Here is a 21,458-nt window from a genome sequence, read left to right as displayed (position 1 = left end):
CAATCCCTCTTGCTAGATCAGGATGGATGCATGTTTCTTATGGTCATAAGCTGTGGGAGCCAAAATAGGATTGTTATTCCATAAACATCTAACTGTACAGGTTTCAGGTCAGGTTTATTAGTTCTGCATCAAAAACTTAGAGACAATACAATAACAATAAAGGGATTAACATTTTAATGAGCAACAGCAAATGCTCATAAATGTAAATTATTGGCATTGGATGAACCAATGAAAATTTATTTTGGCAAGGTATTTAAGACAAAACTGAGTACATTATAGCAACGTAAGGAAATTCCTCAGCATGTTGCACTGCAGTTATCACGCTGCACAGCAAAGTCTGTGATCAAAATTAGCAAGCACCCATTAACAGCTTCAGCGTTTAAAACACAGCCTCATACAAGGCAACTTGTGTAATTTTTAAAAACAAAAGTACAATGATTTGATTGATCTGCACTCACAGTGCAGAAATAAATGAGTCCTCAAGTCATTTAACGAACTAGTGTGAATTTTCAAATCCTTATTCATCCATGAAGCTCATAGGCAGACCTTGGGCCAGTCACTATCTTACAGCCCAGCTTACTTCACATTCTTTTTGTGAGAATGGGGAAGAAACCCATACAAGCTATCTGAGCTCCTTGGAGGAAGAGTGAGATACAAGTGTGATTAGTTATAGAAAGCAGCCTACAGAAAAATATCAGATTTCACTCCTGGTTGTTTTTTTTGGGGACGACGACACATTACATTGTTGTAGAATTAAGCAATGGGTTTTGTTCTTACAGATAAAATAAATGAGGGCTGCCATTTCACCATTTTGTGCTGATTTTAAAAATATTTCTTTACAATGCTTCAGTTCAAAGAGTATAACATTTTAAGGACAACCTGAGATGATACTCTTATGGTTCTGAACAATGTACACAAGTTAGAATTGGGAATCCCTATCACCTCATAAAGGGTACCTCCAGATGGCCTGTTTAATGACATTTCATACTGATTTGTTTGTGCAGAGACAAGGTGACAGCTATTTAATGAGCAATCACTTGATTTATATCTGGGGAGGCTAGACGACATCACAGCAAAGCAGGTTTTATTTTCCTTGAATTTCCTCATCACTTTCCTTCAAGCAAAAAGTCCCATCTTCTGGGAAAGTCATGCAATAAACCATAAATTCATAACCCAAATTTGCTGGCATATGATTGAATGCCACCCCAGAATAGCAACAGTCTGGAAGCACTTAAAGTTCTTCTGATTTACTGAGGGTGAAGAAGAGACTCCAAAGATTGTGATGAGATGACAAGGAGGGACTTTGGCTTTGCAATGTCAAAAGGATAGGCTGCTTTCAAGGAAATTGGATGGATTTTGAATGTTTCCTTGCAGTGAGTAGACACCAAAGGAATTGTGCAGGTGTTGTGGTGTAGGAGTGAGGGAGGAGGAGCAACTTGGCTGCATGGGGAATATGGTGGAGCTGGTAGCGCCAAGCCAGGTGGACAGAGACCCACAAAATATTTGCTGTCTCTCCTAAAGGGTGGAAAATAGCAGTTATTCATTTGCACATATGGAATCATTTCAGTGTATGCATACTTAAAACTGTCTGTTTACTGACAGCGAGAATTACTTTAAAATGCTCAGTTAGCCTGACTACTAAGGACATTTTGAATGAAAATAATTCTTCTCGCTAGAATGATTTCCCTTCTACTACAATACATTTCCTTTCATTGTCTTTTTTCCAAGTCTCTGCTGAAAAGATTGAACCCATCTGTTCTATTACTGTTGTCTCATCTTTCCTTAGCAAGATATTATTTATCACAAAACGAGTTACAGTGTGACAAAGAGTTTGTCAAAATTCAATGATGAATCCTAATCAATAGCGCAGCCTTCATATCTCAGAGTAGGGGGAGAAACTCTCCCCTGTGACAAACACTTCAATAATGAAACATTAAAAACTATCCCCTGTTTAGATTCCCTGAGTAATTCCACCGAGTTTTCTGCAATCACCTTTTTTTTTAAAAGCACACTTTTATTCTGTTTTCTTTCTTTCGTGGCTCTCAGGGCAGTGTAGATGGGGGCCCTTACTGGTCCCCCCATGCAAGTACTGTGACCAGATCCAAAACTGCTTGGCATCATGAAAGTTGCTTTGTTGTAGGACTTGCTTAAATTGTGGTCTTGAGGTATAAATTGTAGGGAAATAACTACATAACCATGAGCACAACCATGAACCCCAGATCTGCTAGGCATGAGGATTGGGTGGATATCCCCTTCATTGTTGATGTGATTTTTTTTGTGGCGGCGTAAATGCATGTTGTGGCAAGTTTCCCACCCATTACATCTATGGAAAGCTACAATGGCATAGATCTTGCGGTGTTTTTGCTGGTGGTAGCCAAGGTTTGGCTTGGGAATGGGGTGTTCTGGAAGCAGACGCAGCCTTGGATTTGCTGGATCCAAAGCCTCTTCATTCCCCCAATGGGCCCCCGTGCTGGGTTCATTACCAACTTTAGCCTGGGGCTAGCACAGATGCTCCCCCATTCCCTCTCTCTCAACAGTGAGAAAAAGTTGAAATACAGTGGTACCTTCAGGTTACAGATGCTTCAGGTTACAGACTCCGGTCACCCAGAAATAGTACCTCGGGTTAAGAACTTTGCTTCAGGATGAGAACAGAAATTGCAGCGGGAGGCCCCATTAGCTAAAGTGGTACCTCAGGTTAAGAACAGTTTCAGGTTAAGAACAGACCTCCAGAATGAATTAAGTTCTGAACCCAAGGTACCACTGTATGGGCAAGAAACACTCAAGCCATCCACTATAGTTGGTGTAAGACAGCAGAGCTTTGGGTCATCTGCCACTTCACCAGCCCACTTAGGTTTGCTTTGCACGTCATTTAAACTTCTTCTGGGGGCAATCCAAACTTGAAATAAACATTAGGCATGAGGCCTTATCAGGCTCAGTATAAACTCTGGCATGCTATTTTGCTAAATTGTATTTTCAGACAGCAAAATGTCTTGGGCTGGCCCTGATTATGGTAGTTTAAAAAGTTTTGGGATGAAAAATTCTAGGACCTTTGTCTAGAGCTTAAGACTTGTTGGCACCTGAGGCTAACCACAAAATGGCGCCCCCTCTCCAACCAGGGAAGAAGGGGTAAATGAATAGCTACATCAGGAACAAGTGGGGCGGGGATAAAGATATACACTGGGAACAAGAGTGGGAGGGGACTCATAGTGCCTCCTATTGGCCAAGAGGCCACTGTAGAGGTGGAACTGGAGGGGGGCAGGGAGAGGTCTGATCACCAAGGATTGCACTGCTGCTATTGGTGCATTCATTGGTGGCTAGATCTGCTGCCTCTGTAGAGCCTGTTGCCTGAAGTGGTCTCCTCACCTTGCCTCATGGGTGAACAACCCTGCCTCAGCCCAAATGTATTGGTCCCCATGCCTTTGAAAAGCCCTTTCATTCGTTTCATTCAATTGTTCTTTAGTTTTAGATGACACCCATATTGATTCATTTATGGGTTGATATTCTTAAAAAAAAAATATGATTCAAGAACAAGATCAATTAAGAGTAAAACATTTCTACGCAAACCATTGATTTGAGGCATATTTTGCCTGCGTGTTGTCTTTCCTACATTATTATCCTGATAGAGATTCATTAGTTTCTACCTTTCCTGCTCTGTTAATTTCCAGCTCTCAGACTGTCTCTACAGATTCCCAGCATGCAAAAATAAGCAAGCAAATCTTTCTTGAATGCAAAAAACTATTTTATATGAGCACTTTCAGCATTTGTAAGGATCCTGGGCTTCCTTACCCAAGGGCACAACTTAAACGAAAGCCTTCAAGGTTAATGGTGTGAGTGGCTTTCTTAAGTTCAGTGGGATTTACTCTCAGTATCTATGCACAGGACTGCAGCCTATGTCAACGTTGAAGTAAGTCTCATGAAAGAATATAGAAATGCAGCCTAGAGCATTTGGGCCCTACTGGCATAGTGTATCCAGAAAACATTAGAGGGCATAACCTGGGGAAGGCAGGGATGTTTCTCTGTGGTGGGGCCAGACTGGGGCCTCCAAGGAAGGCAGCTAAGCAGGACTGGGAATGTAGAGAAAGTTCCTTCATGCTGTTCTCATTGTTGATTGGGATATGAAGCCAACACAGCACAGGAAGTCTGTGGGCTTTGTGGGTTATGTCACCTGCCAAACTGCAAACCAATGGGCAAAATTAGCAGCCATTGTTTGCAATAACTTTTATCTTTGTAATTTGGTGGGTGTGATTTTTTTTCTTCTATATAACGTGATGGAAAGAAATAGAGAGAGCTCTGTTTTCTAGAAGTTAGGTGTGAGCAGAGGATGGTGAGCAACAGTGTTTTGTAGATAGTGGGAAGTTTTCCTACATTGTAGAGACAGCGTTGATTAGAAGAGGGAACCTTTCTCGGAAAGCATCAAATAGATAGCTGGAAAGCTGATTTCAAGACAGAGGTGCTGGCCTTCTACTTAACATGCTAGTTTTATTTATGAAGATAAGGTTTTTGAAAGCAGGAACATACAATCATGTGAGCTGCTACCCACATTTCTGAAGTTCTGAACTGTGGCATGGTAGGTTCTGAAATTCAGAGGTATAACCTCCATAAGGACTAGGACTATGCCTCAGCTCAATCATTAACTCACCACCCATATTGGCCTGTAACAGTAAACCAAGAAGCTTGGCTTAAAAAACTGCATGGTGCATGAACTCCTCACTTTGCTTCTCTTTTGGTGCAGGCAGGTAAAGCAGGAAGAGGATAGCTTAGCATTACATCTGAGCCTGGGGTTGTGGTTTGATTTGCCCTAATAAGCCAGGATGCATAAGCCAACAAGAATGGTTTTAGACCAGCAAGCAGTTCTGGCTTGGTTTACAAAGCCATTTTTCTTGGATTATGATTACATGTAAACATAGCCACTCAGTGGCCTTTTATGTGAGCCGCTATATTTGTTCTTCAGCCTGACCCTCCAACTGCTGATCTGTATTGCTAGTTGGTTGTTTTATTTATGAATGAAATAAAGTGAAGCATTTTGGGCACCCCACCCCAATACATTGTTATTCAATGTTATTTTTATTATTAATTAAATTTATATACCACCTTTCATCCGAGGATCACTGTAGTAGTATAAATGAAAAATATTGTGTCCTCCCTCAGAGTTGCTGAGTTCACTTTGGGTTGTTTTTTCTTTTCTTTTTTAAGGAGACTGCGGGAAGCCATTTGTGCAAAATGCGAATGCATGTAAATTCATCGCTCCATGCTGCAGTCACATTGGCTCAAATCCTTGTCACTCCATCATGGTTCCTGGAAGCAAGGCTGTCTCTTCCGGTTATGTGCACTGCACCTTCCACCAGTATAGCTTTATCCTGGATTCAAGAATGCTTCTGTGACCTACAGGGAGCTTCCAATTTCCTTCTGGTGCGCTCCCTCAACCAACCAGCTATCCATTCTCTCTGAGCAGATGAGGTATGCTCTACGTTGGGAAAGTCAATGGGCCTCTTAGTGCCCATCTCTGTGTAGAGCAGAGGTTTTGACCAGATGATGACCTGCAGGCTTTTTAGTACTTTGATTATGACCTATGTTTGACTAGGACTATGATTCAGCAGTGACCTCACTGCTCAATATAGATCATTTATATTTTATGCTTCCAAAGTTTAATGTTTTTGCTACTTAGGTAAGCACTGCAGGATGGACTAATATTTTCTATTGATGGAAATGATGCTTGTTGTTGCTTTTTAAAATAAAATTGAAGGAAGCTGAAACAGGCTTGATTGATTAGGGCTATTTATGAAAGGTATGGCGGGGAGACTTTGCCGCAGGTTAGCTACTTTGCACGGGGTTGTGGATGTGAAGGTAGGCAAATAAAGGTACATTTTCAGCATTACTTGGATGGGGAAATGCAGCAGAAATTGAAATTGCTGGGGAACAAGCCTGAAATCTTCTGAATGCAAAGCAGGCACTCGACCAGTGAGCTACAACCTTTCCCAAACTTCTGTGGTAAACAACAACTAGCCTCTCGGGATGGAGTTGTGGTTCAGGATGAGTTTTCAGTCCTATGTAGAGCCAGAAGAGAACTTGGTGGATCAATGCAGAGCCTAGCACAGTCTGTGGATGTAGGCCGGCGATCCAGAAATGGAGTCAGTAACAAACTTCATTATTTGTTAGGGCAGCTTTGAGGTTTATTGGCTTTTCAGACTGCTTAAGCTCGGTTTAACTGGTCAGACAAATACATCATGGGCACCTGTATAGTCCCCTACCATGCCTCAGTTGCTCAAGCAATGCAGGCATTACTACATGATGAAATTGGCTGAGAATTGACCAACCATGGTAGCCTTTGGATCTGATTAAATGGCACATAAACATGGTAGACTGAAGGCATAGAGGATGATATTAGCAGATACATGGCTGTGATCATTGCAGAAAATGTCTGCACTGCATTCAGATAGTCTGTGATTAGATTTTCTGTTATTCTCCATTTGGTTTTTTAATGTGTCGTGAAGGAAGTCCTCATTTTCTACTGATTTTGTGGTGGGTGGGTGTTTAAGTTGTTTATTTAAAGCATTTTCACCCTGCTCTTTTCCCAAAGAGCTTGCAAAAATCTGTAAAGAGACAGTTCTTGCCTTCAGACTTGCAATGTGAAACACACAACATACATGGGTGGGAAGGAGGAAAGTAGTGCTAAAGTAATCAAAAGGCTCATAAACCCTGATCAATCAATAGGTTCACTAGGTGTTCCTTGAATAAGCGAGTCACTCTAGTCTTTAGATATTTCAAGGAGGGCAAAATTGCCATGGGCTTGGTTGATGAAAACGGCGTAACAGAGAATTGGGGTTGGGGGCAGACTATATGTTGCATACAAAGGAAGCCACAATGGCTGTTCTAAAGAAAACATAAAATCAGCTTTATGAGAGGGTGATTTTGATCAGAAATCTACCCCATTTGCTTTCCCCCAGGTGGGATTCCAAACATGTGCTCACATGGGGAATTACAGAAGCAGCAAACTGCCTACAGCCATAAAGACACCTAGCACAACCTCCTTCATTTATTCCAAGCAGAGAGAAGACTTGGCCAACACAGCAAGTGAAGGAATCACTCTACAACACAGGAGCGATGGCAAAATGAAAGTGAAACCAAAAAGGAAACATTCCAAGGCATACACAGAGAAGGGAGTGATCACAACCCACAGTGTAACAAGGCACAGCAAATGCTCCATTTGTTTTTAAGCAATCAAAAACTCCTGGTAGCTTGGTTTTATTGGAAGAAGAGATAGCTGCTTGGTTATGAGAAAAGACTATTCTACATTTTGTAATCACTGACTCAGGCACAGCAGCATCACCTGATATTGCTCATCTGGCACATGGTGTACCCTATGTGCAATTCCAATGCAGCACTCGAGAACGGTTTCCAAGATAGCTCTGAAAATTGGATAGACTTGTGGTCCAAAAGCAAGAGGAGCTGCTGACAAATAGTGACAGTAAAGTTACTGATGTCATCATTAGGTTTGTTTTGCATCAGCAGTCAGGCCAGCCAGAAAAGTATTTTCCAAACTTGTGATAGTCAAAACATACTTCCTCACCACAAGGCAAGTATACTTTCTTCTTCTTCTTCTTCTTCCCCTTCATCAGTAGATTTCAGGGTGGTGCACAGCATAAAAATACAGTGTGAAAGAGTAAGAATTCCCCACGCTTTGTAAGTTTTGTATGAATCACTGTGCTTCTCATGACTCCAGATTGGAAGGAGACAAGTTCAGGGGAGGTGACTCTTGTAGACTCCCTTAAGGGAAAGAGCAGTTATGGCATATCTGAGGGTGGGGAATTATGGAATTGAACATGATGCAGACATATGGCTCAATTACCCACCTTCCAGGTTCTTGGAGTGGGGTAAGGGACCTCAGAGCATTAAATCCTGCAGAGATGCAGCTTTCAAGCTACTCTGGACCCAATAGTTCCTTATATTTATTTATCATGACAGAGACTTTGTGAATTCCTGGACTGGATACTTGCAGATATGAACATATTCTTACTGGTGTGTGCATTCATTTAGGGCTCCATAATACTGAGTGGTTTTAGTAGCTGCTCTTAGGGTTTCTCGGGAACATAAACATAACATTTGCAGAGTTTTTAAGTAATGCTTCCTGGGCAAGCAATGTATAATGTTATCTGAAACTTCCTGAAGCCAAAAAGCATTCCTATGGATTGATCTTCACCCAAGCGAGTAGAGCCATTTCCCTTGCTACCAACAGCTAAGCTGGGTTTGCTGCTGCATATGCACTCATCTCTGATGAGTGTGCCTGTATGATGTAGGTGTTTTCGAACACCGATTTTTAAATTTTTATTCTTAAGGCTTGTGAAAATCCCCAGTACACTTAACTTGAGAGTAAGCCCTGTCGACCTCTTGCAACATATTAAAAAAAAAAAAGGTACAGGTCTCAGTGTGGAAAGTTCATCCAACTTTTCTCCCCCGAAGAAGAAATTGTACACAGAGGGAACTACAGAGATGGTGTTGGCATTATGCAACAGAAGTGGCTGAGGCACTCAAGTGCTTCCATTCCGCAATACATGCAACGTTTGCTGGGGCTTTTAGCTGAGTATTGATGGCTTGCTGGGAAAGCTAATAGGTTGAGCAAAGTCCCCCCCCCCCCATCTGTGGTTCAAAAGTGGTGTTACACTAATAAGCAGCAGCTGCAGGCATACATTCTAGGCTACTTTGGGCATCTGCCAGGTAGCTTGCCTACCCTTAAGCATCCTCTCACCATCAGACAAAAATATCTGTTTCCCCAACAATTAATTATTCAGCATGTTTAATGTATCCAGGGCGGGGCAAGTTACAATTCTGAAATCGGTACCTTCGTATTAAGATGTAGTTACAGAGGACAGGCTGCTGTTGCTTTATCACCTCTCTTCCCCGCCCCCCTGCTCTGCTCCAGATCTTTTAGTAACTCCTTTCTGCATGTTTGTTTGGATGTCCTCCCTGTTCAACCCCATCCCTACTTTTTGCCTCGATTTTGCAGGCCCAATCTTCCGCACCCAGCTCTGGGCTTGCCCCAACCCCTCCGGCCATTTTTCAAGAGCCAAGCCTTCCACTCTGCTTCTGCTATCTTGCAACCAAGCCCGGGGAAGGGAGCAGATGACGACGTCCCCGGCCGCTGCGCCTGGAAGCTGTATGGATGCCGCCCCATCTCCAAACTGCTGGGTGCTTTCGTTTTTAAAACGTTGCGCAAATTATGCAAGGACCAGTTGCGTTTCCAAATGCTGGTCTTTTGCATTAGGCGCCCTCGCCCAAACTTCCTACACCTGGAGTTTGCAGCAGCAGCACCTGTAGCAAAGCGGTCCTGAGCTTCCCCTTGACTCTGCCCTCCTTTCTTGAGATTTGATCCCTCCCCCGTTTTTCTTTTTCGGCCCCCTTTCAGTGGGTCCCTTCCTGCCTCTGCAGCCAGGCGCCCTGCCCCCTGATCAGTTTCACACTCCTCCCCCCCCCCGCTGCAATTTGTTCGTTAACTTGGGGGGGGGGGAGAAAGAGAGCGGCTTGTCCATTTGCTGCCTGGACCGAGCCATCCGCGCAGCAGCTCCACCGCGAGGAGGGGGAACAGCCCTGCTCGCTCGCTCGCTCTGTGCCTGCCTGCCAGCAGCCTCATTAGGCGCACGGCAGCTCCGCCGCAAGGACCCAGGCAAGTTCCCAGCTGGCCCAGACCACCCCAGGCGGCAGCCAGCAGCACCACCGCCCCTCGCTCAGCACAAAAGCCGAGCTGCTCTTAGATCTTGCGGAGCAGAGCGACTGAACTCCTTCCATTCCCGGCTGGAGGGAGGCGTCGGAGCGGCATCTTTCCCCCTTCGCCTGGGAGGGGGCGCTGCAAAGTGCACTTGGAGAAGATCAATGCAGCCGTGCAGTTCCTGAGCGCGCCAGCCGCCTTGGAAGCAAACGGAGCAGATCTTAATTTCCACTTTTCCCCCCACCACGGTCTGAACCCGCTCCAATCTCTCTCTCCCCCCTCACCCTCTTCCAGATTCAATGAAGAAGCACCCCGTAGACTCCGATGGGCGGCTAAAGACCAACGGGAGTTGAGCCAGTGCTGCCCTAGGCAGGTGGGCTGAATCCGCCTCGTCCCTGCGCGCTTCTGGGTCTCTACCTCTCTTTCGATTTCTGGGGAGAGTAGAGACCTGGGAGGCGCCCCAAGCGCGGCTCTTCGTGACCCAGGCCGGCAGGAGCAGACGGGAACCCCCCCTTTCCAGTCGAGCACCTGCGGGTGGTGTTGGCGTTTGGCAGCCGCTAGTGAGCCGAGGGGGATCTGGAGACCCTTCGGAGGATGGGGCGACCTGACTGAGGAGCGGACTGTTGCATCCCCACCCAAGACCCAGGCGCCTGCTTTGGAGGGAACGCGGAGAACTATCTTATCTCGTGCACGTTTGAACTCCAGAGAGCCTTGCCAAGACTTCTTCCCTGCCGTCGAAGAAGTTAGGAGAGGCGATGGGATTATTGCGAGGGGGAAAGATGCCTTTAGCCCGTTGGGCGTTAAGTGTTGTCGTCCTATGCGAGGGTAAGTAGATCTGATGGGGAAACCCTCTTCGCACTGGTTTAGGGCACGATTCAGCCAAAGTTAACGCATTACAGTAATTGAATATACTCTCAGTGAGATGCGTTTCATTGTAAACGTGCAGCTGGCTCCTCGTTCCGTGGATTTCTGTGCAGAGTGTTGAGCACCTGCTTGGCTTTACTCTGCTGGGATCCGTGGGTGTTGCAGCCCCGTTTTACGCATGTTTACTCGTGTCTCAGGAAGCCAATCTAAGAAGCTCACTTGCTCGGGAGTAAGCCCCATTGAACTAAGTGCTGCTTCCGAAGAAACATAGGATTGAATTGTGCGTCCCAGGGAGTTCAGTGGGGCTTACTCCTGACTGAGTAGGCATAGGACTGCAGACTGTGTGTGTGTTTATTTGGAAATAAGGCCCTCTTTATTGGGGAAGGGGGCTTATGCCTTAGGAAATGTGTTTCGGATTGCAGTCTTAAAATGCTTAACTTTTACTCGGATCACCCTTCCTGGTGATGACAGACTGTGCTCCGAAACGACCCCACCCCTTAATATGCCTGTGATCTTTAGCTCTTGATTTGCTCTTTTATTTCTTTTTCTTTTTACAATCTCATCATTCTTGTGTATAAACCCTGATTTCAAACAAATCAAGATGCAAAAATGGGGAATGACTTTTTTAAAGTTTATGAAAGATCTTTTTAAAAAAATCTTTCTCTCTCCCCGCCATCATCAAATTAAATTGGCTTCAGGTTGATAAATGGAAGAGGCTACAAGATGAAAAGTTATTGGCTCGCCACACAGATGATGCTTCCCGCAGCTGTTTAGTTTCTAAGGCAAACAGAAAAAGCCATTATCTTCCTCCCCTCCATCTGGCCGTGTTTGCCAAAGCGTTTCTGATGTTTACGTGAATAAATCAAAGTTTGTGTGTTGTAAAGAAACTTGTTCGCACTCTCCCGGGGTGAGGGTCCCCTTTAAATCATTCAAAATAACAAAAGCCAAAACAAAGGAATACCTTTTTTCAGGTAAACATCAGTGGCTGATCTAGAGGAGGATCGTTTGCTGAATGCTGGGTCGTGATTAACAATTTTAAACCAGTTCACAGTGGTTTTAAATAGCCATCAGTTAAAAACAGTGGAAAAAGGAGGTTTTGGTTTGAGTCTTGGAAGCACTGATTGACTTACACAAGCCTTTTCTTCTTCTGCCTTACACATTTCTTAAGAATACCTGGGGCCCCTTACCCTATTTCAGATCTTCCTTAAGTCCATCATTCAATCTAAACTTCTGTGCCTCTTCAGTTGGTGTTTGTAGCTTGAAACCATAACATCAAGGTCAAAATTGATAGAATGCAAACATTTTAAAGCCCCTTTTTCTCTTTATACTCAAAAGTGTACTGAATGTTTTCAGAAATGTGTTTAATAGAGATTTTTGCTTAGGCTATGCCTCTTTGTATTATTGTCTAAATAATGCCAGCGGCGGCAAAATAGACAGGTCCCTGCCCATAGGAGCTTCCAATCTAAATATTGATGGTATGGGTAGAAATGGAAGGAGGGGAGAGGGAAGGACAGTATATTATCATTCTCCCAAAATCCTTTCCCCCCCCCCCAGCAGTACAGTGTTGTATTTTTTGAATACACATGTTCATGTTTTGGAAACTGATGTTTCACTGTAAAATGCAGCATCATATTTATCACAAATTAATTTGGAAGCTGCTTTTAGGTCTCCTCCTTTAAACTGAATATCGTTTAGTGCAAATGCTAATCCAGAAACTGAATATGTTTTTCCCTTTAACATTAATTTGCCACCTTCTTTACTTCTTTAATGTTTGTAACCTTTATGCTTTTATGTTCTTAGCATCTGCATACTGGATGAGGAATAGAAACGCATTTTCAAAAATAGTCCATCTTCTATAATTATCAAAGCTTCTTAGATGACAATACTGTGGAATTGACCTGAGATTAAGTCCCATTGAATTCAATGGAACTTGCTTCTTGGCAAATGTACGCAGAATTGGGTTATTGGCTGCAGAATCGGGTTATTGGTTTTAACAAATGGAAAACCGCTAGAAGGGTTGTTTCAGAAGTGAAGCTATGAATGCTTGTGAGTCTGGATTGTGCCACTTGTGAATTGGGGTGTGTGTGTATATGCCAGAACTTTTTTCTCTTTCCGAGCTTGTGTGTCTGAGAAGCAGAAATTTAGCAGCTACAGGTGTGCCCATTGCTGTATTTGTGTACTGGGTAATGCTGCCGCCATGTAACTTAACACCTGTCTAGCAGCATATGCCATGCTGAATGAAGATCTAGATAGAAAGGAAAAGAACGCAGATTTTCCTGTGTGGGGACTGGAATTGCAGGTGTAGGAGATCTGGCGAAAAATACTAATGGTCAATGGCGAAAACTGCAATAAGGGAACAATGCAAGGGAAAGTTCTCCTGTTTAATCAGTATCTAAATGTGCAGGACCTTGCAGCTCCCATTCATTTCAGTAGCTTAATTAACTACAAACCCCAACATATGGGAGGTGGCATTGCACAGGAGAACTCCCCACTACACTGGTTTGTATAGGACCAGAGGTTGTTCTAGAGAACTGCAAGATGCAGCACATTTATATTTGAATGCTTGCCAGTTCTGAACTTCCTTTTAGTGAGCATTTGCAAATGCTGCTCAGTTTCCTCCTTCCTTATTCACCGAAGCTGATTGATCCTTAAATACCAAATACAGGTTGTGGGTCCAACAGGAGGCATAGCTGAGTCTTTTTATCTAACTGTCTTTTCTCCTCCTTATCTTAGTTGAGCTTCATGTGAACTGAAGTCTGCTAATCATTTTATTTATCTCATTGACTAAATATTTATTCTATTCAAAAGCATCATGAACGAGTGTTAAGAGTCAATGTCAGGAGATAACATTCTAAAGTGGGGCCGAAGTCCAATTCCTGCTCTTGTCTCACATGCGAGACTCTTGCCTCCTTCCTCATGAGGCTTGAAAACAAACTTGCCACTGGAAGTACCCCCTTCCTCAGCAAAGTAACAAAGTTAGCTTCCTTAGGTGCACATTTTCCGCTTGTGGACCTCAGTAGATGACTAATGCCATTTTAAATTTTTGAGTCAACATAGCTGCAGATGCTTATTAGCACAACGTTAATTAGGAATGCAGGGTGTCTAGCGCAAAAGGTGCCTATTGTGCGGGAGAAATGAAGTCTGAAAGAGGTGTGACACCAGTTACTGAAATATCCACATAGGTAACAGGAAAGTATTGTAGACTTCTGGATGAATTTTGAAAGCTGCCCAGATTTATTGATCTTTGACCAATTAGGCAGGGCCATTTCCCTTGCTACCCAGTCGCCAAGCTTCATTTGCCTCTGTTCATGCCCCCAATCCCTGTCTCTGAGTGTGCCTGGGTGAGTTCAAACCACCGACCTGTCATATTTGGGTGAGCTTAGATGTACCTCTAAAAAGTAAAAAGTGCTTCTTCCTTAGAACATTACATGTGTACTGTACTTTAGGGCAGTGATTGCCAAACTCCCCTCCCCCCATGGACCGCTTGAGAATTGCTGAGGATCTGTATAGACCCCTTAATGGTGGTTTGTTTGTTTTTTGCCTTCTGTAGCAATTGTAATGTAATGTGCTGTGCTAGGGTGTGTGTCTTTGTTTCTTTTATTTATTATATTGTATTTTATTGTGTTGCGGTTTGGATTCAGCAAATAATAAAATACACGTATGAAAACTAATAGAAGCAGTAAAAATACGATTAAAATCAATGTGAATATTTAATGCACTGCGCCAACTGTTCCCAGCCACTGCTCCTGCTGTTCTTCACAGGCAGACAACAATGGACCACCTGAATGAGGCATGCAGGTGGGCCGCAAACCACAATTTGGAAACCCCTGCTTTACGGAGCATTTCCCCCATATATACCTCTCCAGTCAGCTGCTGAGAGAGCCAGCCCTCCTGTTACATAGAGTGAGGTGGCTGCCTTCAGACAGCTGATTTTGGGAATTGTGAATGGGCAACAAATGGACATTAAATGTATTGTGTTTTTTGTCATGCTTTGTGTCTTGGGTGCTAAAATAACCTGGCCAGCCTTGATACTTAATGCACCCCGATTTGATGGTGCACGCGGCAGGGGGTTTCATTTGCTGTTCTGCCTCAGACACCAGCATGTCTTGGGCTGGCCAGGTCCCCCCCCCCCCTCACATACTCTCTTCGACTGACGTTGGAACAATGAGGGCACAGGGCAATGGTTTCAGAGTTTGGCATGCCCTCCTTATGGAACTCATAAGTACAACAGATTTTTTGTGTGTGCCCTTTTTGTTGGGAAGTTAAAACATTTTTTATTTGAGAAGTACTTCAGAGATGACGGATTCTAAATGGGAATTTTGCTGCTGCAGGCTCTGGGCCACACAGGTTTTAAAATGTTTCGCTTTGATGGATGTTTTCATCATATGCAGAGAAGCATGTAACAAAAAGCAGTTCTGTTGTGTGTGGCTCAGCAGCCAACACACCCAAAGTCCTGTTGACTAGCTGTGCCCTGGGCAGGAGGTGGTGGTGCGGCTGCTGTTCCCATTTCTGTTTCTTTCCCAAAGGGCGATAAGTAGGCCAGTCCCAGGGCTGGCATAGCTTTGATGCCCATTTAGGAGCATGTGGTGGGGGCTTAGAATCCTTGGCATTCATGGACCTTGCCCTGACACCAACAAGGAATGTCCTGTTTTGGCCCACACTGTTGGCAGAGGACATAGGTGGTACCCTGACAGTGGGCCTTCCTCTCCACCGGTGGCAATGGCACTTATGCCACTTGGTAAGCCAGCCAAATGCCAACTGCAGGATTGCACACACGCGCCCCGCCCCCTCCACACACCATGCTTTATAAATAAAATTAATAGTTGACACGGAAAAATGATGGGGAACCTATACGCCTGATTTTTTTTATGTTGTTTTGTTGGGATGTTTTTATTTATTTAATTTATGGACCATCAGGTATTAGTCATGAGCTCATTATTATTTTTATAGAACAATGAAATCTTAGGCTGCTACCAGTAAGACAAAAAGCCTTTATCTCTAATCCATACTGAAGGTTAGAGAAAAGAAATATGGCTTGTGTTCGGATTGTAATGCATCTTTGGTTTATTCGTAGTTGCTAGCATTTCAGGACAGCTTTTCACTTGCCTGGACTGCACCACTATAGACTGCTCTCTGGGCTCCCATGTTTCACTGTTGCTCCTTCCAGAGATTCCTGCCCAGAGAAGGCAAGCTGTGGTGATACAGTGGTACCTCGGGTTACAGACGCTTCAGGTTACAGACTCTGCTAACCAGAAATAGTACCTCGGGTTAAGAACTTTGCTTCAGGATGAGAACAGAAATCGTGTGGCGGCGGCGCAGCAGCAGCAGTGGGAGGCCCCATTAGCTAAAGTGGTACCTCAGGTTAACAACAGTTTCAGGTTAAGAACGGACTTCCAGAATGAATTAAGTTCTGAACCCGAGGTACCACTGTACTTCTTGCTTGCCTTAACAGGATGGAGGGGTATGTGTTGATACTTCTGACTTTTGTGTTGCCTGAATGTAGCCTGTTTTGCAATGGCGGGAGTCACACCTGTTGTCTACTTTTGCCCTTGGCCCTACCTACCTCTGGGATGTGGCCTCTGCACCAGGAAGGTTTCCCATGAGGTTCCCCACCCCTGTAGAATAATTACTATGGGCAGATATTGTTCTACTGTGAATAAGGCTTTTCACCTATGGAGGTGGGAATCAAATGGGGTGGGGGACACAAATATGACTCTTACATTTGTACTTTGTACATTCCAGCACCACAAAAACTAGAGGTTCCTACACACATCATCATCATCCTCCATTCAGGCAACCAGGCGCAGTTCAAGGCATTTGAGGAGGTTGTCAAATAGTACCAGGAAGGGCTGTGGCCTCAGAAGGAGGCGTGGTCTGGGAAGAGTCCCAAGGGCCACAGTGGGAGTTACTGAGGGCCACATTGGGCCAAATTTAGCCCTAGGCTGGAGGTTCCCCACCCCTAATTTAAATTAACCAGTTGGTGGACCAGGAATCATTGGTGTTAAAGTCAACAGCCCACCATTGGGTCAAAACCAAGTTGGGGGGAAAAGCTACCAAAACTGCTTATTAATTGCCTTGTGCTAAATCCTGAGTGAATAATGGCCAATGTTAAATTCAGTTCTCTGAATTTTGCTGCAATTTGTTACTTTTTTTTAGAGATCCCCATCATGGTTTTTTTTTGCATTTTGGTGACTTTCTTTTAACACACATGTTTTATATGTAGTTTTGACTAACACACAGTTTTGCAAGCAGTTTCCACTAATACACATCTGTGTATTAACCTAACCAATATATTTATTTTGTGCACCCTTCCCCTCTTTTAGGCATTTTCCTAAATATTTGGTTGGTGAACAGCACAGCATATATGTGAATTTTGAAGAAAAGCTGTGTTTCAGCTTGTGTATTGTTTCAGGCTGCAGCAACTATAGAAAGGACTCAGGTTCAGACTAAGCTTTCCCATCATAGCTTTAGGTACAAACAAGGCCTATAGCCACTGAGTATTCTGGAGACATGTTTGATTTAGTAATAAAATTTTTCTGCAGTAGGGATTCATAATAACAGCTATTGATCGTATAAAACACACATTGTATAGGTCTTCCTTTGTTAAAGTTGGAAGACAGAAATAGCCATTGTGTGGAATGCTTTTAATTCTTTTTTTTTTTTAATTCTTTGCTTTGTGACGAAAACTAAACTATGTATAACTTCATAAACATGTCAGTGACATATAGTTAAACCTCTGCTGTACTGTAAAATATTGGTTCTTTACTTGCAACTGGAATTCTCCTTACACGGTCATTCCACAAGGCCATGTGTTGCCAGTGGTCACCAGCTATGCTTGCTTTCTGCTACAGAATGCTTTTAATTCATTATACTAGTATGGATTAATTTAGTAAGTATATCTTCTGTTCAATATTGGACTGTATTACTGATGCGGTCATACTGTTCCCCCGCTCCACCCCATTGGCTAAATATCCTAGAAGATTCTGGCAACTTATGGGTTGCATGCAAAGTTTCTCTTAATTTTAACAGGAAAGGAATTCCTCTGGATGAAGGGAATATTTTTTTGTAGTGCAACCTACTATTTATATCTGCTTAGATCTTGATGATCTTGGCTTACATGATCTGATCTGGTCCACATCTATATTCAGCAGTTTGGCATCCAGTGGTTTATTTGCAGACCATTTTGAAAAGTGCCAGGCTGTTTTTACACATGATGCTAAAAAGAAGCATCCCCTGTGAATATTAATGGAGGAGAAAGCCGTTTGTCTGTCAGGGTGACAACCTAGACAACGCATGTTTTCAAACCGCATTACAGAGTGCTGAATGCATGAGTGCCGTGTGTCCTTAGCTTCTTTTAGCTGAACAAATCCCTTTTTAAATGGTCTCTCTCAATGTCGTCTCTCCCCCCCCCCCCCATGCTGAAAGAAAGAAAGAAAGAGCCTAACATATATTATAATCTCCACTTCTGGGAAATGGTAATGAGAACAGACAGTAAAGTCAGTTCACTGGTAAAGTCAAGGGCCAGGTTAAAAGTGGATACAGGGTGGGGGTTTTTTTTGTTTGAGATGTCAGTCTGGTTTGGTAAGAGGAGGCTCATGGAAACGTGTGATTTCCTTTGGAGTTTAAGGTGGAGAACCCTCCAGTGCCCATCAGCCCTCACCAGCGTGACCAGTAGTTGGGGATGATTGGAATTTTAGTCCTGTGATATCTGGAAGGCCACAGGTTCCCCAGTCTTGGTGTAAGTCAATCGTTACTTCACTTTTCCTGCAAGCTGAGGATCAAACTGGCTGCAGTGACGGCATAACTTGATAGGGCTTGCAGTGAATTCTTAAAAACAGGGGCAGGACAGAGGGCAATTAAAAATGCAGCATGAATGGTAGTGAGAGTTGAATTCTTTGCTTGCCTGTGTTCTCTCTTCCCCAAATAGCCACATTTTCCCCTGGCAAAGGCTTCTTCTGTTCTTGGAGCTCCAGTTGGCAAAATGATGGCTGAGCAAAAGCCTACACGGTGGTAGGGACAAGGCTCTCATCCCTTCCCCACGGTGTGCTCTAAATCATCCCTTGTTTTTTATGGTTTTAGTTGGAGGCTTGATTCTAACATGCAGGTCTGGCATTGTCAGGTTTCTTTTGGCTGTGTGGCACACTTTTATTCCTCAGTTAAAATTGGAGGCACGCTTCATGACCTTTACTCCTTTAAACGGCTTAAATGTGTTGGAGTAAGAATTACCTGCCTTCGGATGAGTCCAACCCCAGTGTTTCTGCATGAGTCACTGTTCTTAGAAGGCCAGAACTTGGTCTTGTGCAGAGTTGCAGCAGGCAGCCTCTTCTGTGGGTAGCTGGGTGCCTTGAAGTCACATCATCTGTAAGTGATTAAAATCACTGTTTCAGTACACTTGCATTTCCCTTGTGGCAAACTGTTTTGGAATTTTCACTTGGGTTATGACCTGCACTTTAAAGGCAGAGAAAATAGACTTTGGACACACAGTTGACTTCCTTTAAATGGCATAGATAATGATGGGGATGTTTGTTTCAAGCACTTGTTTCTTGCTTCTCCAAGACTGGAGGCAACTTCTAACAAAGTTAAACAGTAAACCAATACCAGTCATAATATCACAAAATCTAAGATCACAGTCTCATAAACAATGTTCCGTTAAAGAAAAGCGATACTCTTTTCCAGCAACAACAATATGGCAGTAAAGATCTAGAAGCTTGTTCAAGAGCCATAGGCACTTTGGAAGAGGCCGGCTTAGCATCCTTTCTGCAATGCTTAAAAGCACAATAGAGTTCCGAACCATACAAGGTTGGTTGTTCCGTATCCTCAGAGCAATTTGCAGTGAAAACCCTGCTCCTCACCGCAGATGCAGTATCTTTAGCCAACAGGGACACAGGGCCCTTCTCCCAGGACAAAAACCACTTCTATGGGGAAAGGCATATGTGGATCCCTGGTTGTGACAGGGAAGAACCAACCCGCTGTAGGGCACAGAGTGCAGAAACCTGGACAGACCCAAAGAATATAAAAATATCAGATGTTGGATTCATGCTTAGGTTGTCATGCCTCGGGTGGGTCCCGCCACCTCACTTTTAAAAGGCCCTCTTCCCAGTTTAATGGGGGTGGTCTCATGATCTGATTGGGTTCAATTGTTTTAAACAATTTTTCAAGTTTTGTTGTGGTGGGAGAAAATAATGCTCTTGGGCTCTGTTTCCTCCTCAGAATTCCGGCCCCCAATCTTTTATCGCTTACCTATTTTGCTGTATCTCTTAATGAGTTTTGTTATGACCAAAGATCCATTGGATGGCAAGAAATATGAAGATTGAAAAGCCAACACTTTTATGTGAAATACTGAATTCAGTGGGACATGATCGATAGGGCAGACCACTTTATTAAATTAGGTTTGTCACATGGACTGATGGTTCATATTAATCTTGTATCTACATACTAGGTTATGGTAGGATAAGTGGAAACTAGTATTTGTATACCAAACCCTTAGAAGACCTAGTGGACACTGACCTAGCCTGTGGTTACTATTGTTGGGTACAGTTTCTGCTGCAATAAGGGCTGTAGGTTTTAACTGGATATATGATTTACTTTGTATGAGCCAAAAAACACCCTGAAATGTCACATTGTAGAAAGCAAAACTCTTCCAAGTCCATAATAGAATAAATTATGTAGATGCCCAATATTATATAAATTTTTCACTCAAGCACATTTATTTCTCAGCAAGTTGCTATTTGTTTTCATCCATAAACAAATACCACCTTCAAACTTCAATCAGTATCTAGTGATCTAGAATGTAGGAGTAAAGAGATCTGAACTCCAAAGGTTAATGCAGATAATCTGTCTCTTTGATGTTTGTATAAACTTAAATAAATAAGGTATGGACATATATCCAGTCATGAGAAATACTGAATTGTGGCTAAACAGCCTGCATGCTACCCAGCCTGTGTGTATGTAATTTTAAATACAGTGGTATCTCGGGTTAAGTACTTGATTCGTTCCGGAGGTCCGTTCTTAACCTGAAACTGTTCTTAACCTGAAGCACCACTTTAGCTAATGGGGCCTCCCGCTGCTGCCGCGACGCCGGAGCACGATTTCTGTTCTCATCCTGAAGCAAAGTTCTTAACCCGAGGTAATATTTCTGGGTTAGCGGAGTCTGTAACCTGAAGCATAGGTAACCCAAGGTACCACTATACCATATGCACTCCTAGAAGACTGGGTTCAGTTTGTGAATCCAAGAGTCTCAAATTCCAGACCATAGTTTTAAATACTGTTTAAAGATAACATGCCAAAATCAATAGTCATATACTGTACAGAGCTTGGGCATTAGTGTCAGGAAGAAGCAAACTATTTTGGCTGACTTGCCAATTTGAAGCTTGTCTACACATTAGTTGCCTTATACTTGTTTGCACATTAGTTCCCTAACTTCATCCATTCGAGTACCTTAGCACCCTACAGGAACATCGCTATTCTGGACTGTTGTTTGTTTGTTCCAGCAGTGAGCATAGGCAGCTAAAGAGAATATGTTGCAACAGGGCTCAACCAGCTAAGAGTCCCCATAAGTGCAGCCAGATACTATGCACACTGCAGCTTCTCTGCTCCTGGGTTGGTCTCCAGCTCTGCCAGGACTAGGCTCTCCAGCTGGAGAGCCTTCTTCTAGCCTTGTGCTTTTGGCAAGTTGAGATTCCCTGTCACTGCTGCCAGCCACTCACCCTAGCAGCCACCACAGCTTTTCTTTGCCAGAGAAAACAAGGCATTTGCTGTACGAGCTGCTTTGCCTTTTCCTCTCTCTCTCTCTCTGGCTTCATCTGTGATTTTCCCTACTGTTATCTCTTCCAGCTGCAGGCAAGAGCAGTCACTGCCAAAGCAAAATCTGAACACAGCCCATGCAGTGATTTCC

General features: G+C 43.5%; 1 protein-coding gene and 1 long non-coding RNA gene across 8 annotated transcripts in view; one reads left to right on the top strand and one right to left on the bottom strand.

The window, feature by feature from the left end:
* The window catches only part of RET (ret proto-oncogene), a 115,793-nt gene that overhangs the window by 11,235 nt on the left and 83,100 nt on the right, over nt 1–21,458 (top strand). For 2 of the 3 annotated variants that reach the window (XM_081004869.1, XM_081004868.1), the window contains exons 3-5: nt 5,194–5,457; nt 6,945–7,573; nt 9,995–10,525. In XM_081004869.1, the coding sequence (XP_080860995.1) occupies nt 10,456–10,525 (70 nt within the window). In that variant the 5' untranslated portion in view covers nt 5,194–5,457; nt 6,945–7,573; nt 9,995–10,455. The remainder of the gene's footprint in view (nt 1–5,193; nt 5,458–6,944; nt 7,574–9,994; nt 10,526–21,458) is intronic. The other variant, XM_081004870.1, reaches the window with a different exon arrangement.
* The window catches only part of LOC308476944, a 35,129-nt gene continuing 14,738 nt past the window's right edge, over nt 1,068–21,458 (bottom strand). The window contains exons 2-4 of one of the 5 annotated variants that reach the window (XR_013986247.1): nt 18,791–18,923; nt 17,682–17,797; nt 15,600–15,737 (exon numbers count right to left, since the gene is read on the bottom strand). This is a non-coding gene — a long non-coding RNA (uncharacterized lncRNA). Of the gene's footprint in view, nt 1,516–15,599; nt 15,756–17,681; nt 17,798–18,676; nt 18,924–21,458 lie in introns of those variants that run through there. The other 4 variants (XR_013986246.1, XR_013986248.1, XR_013986249.1 and 1 more) reach the window with 4 other exon arrangements.

The sequence above is a fragment of the Podarcis pityusensis genome (assembly GCF_964106645.2).
Source record: "Podarcis pityusensis genome assembly, chromosome: 5".
NCBI classification, from domain to species: domain Eukaryota; kingdom Metazoa; phylum Chordata; class Lepidosauria; order Squamata; family Lacertidae; genus Podarcis; species Podarcis pityusensis.
This window is presented reverse-complemented; position numbering and strand designations above follow the sequence as displayed.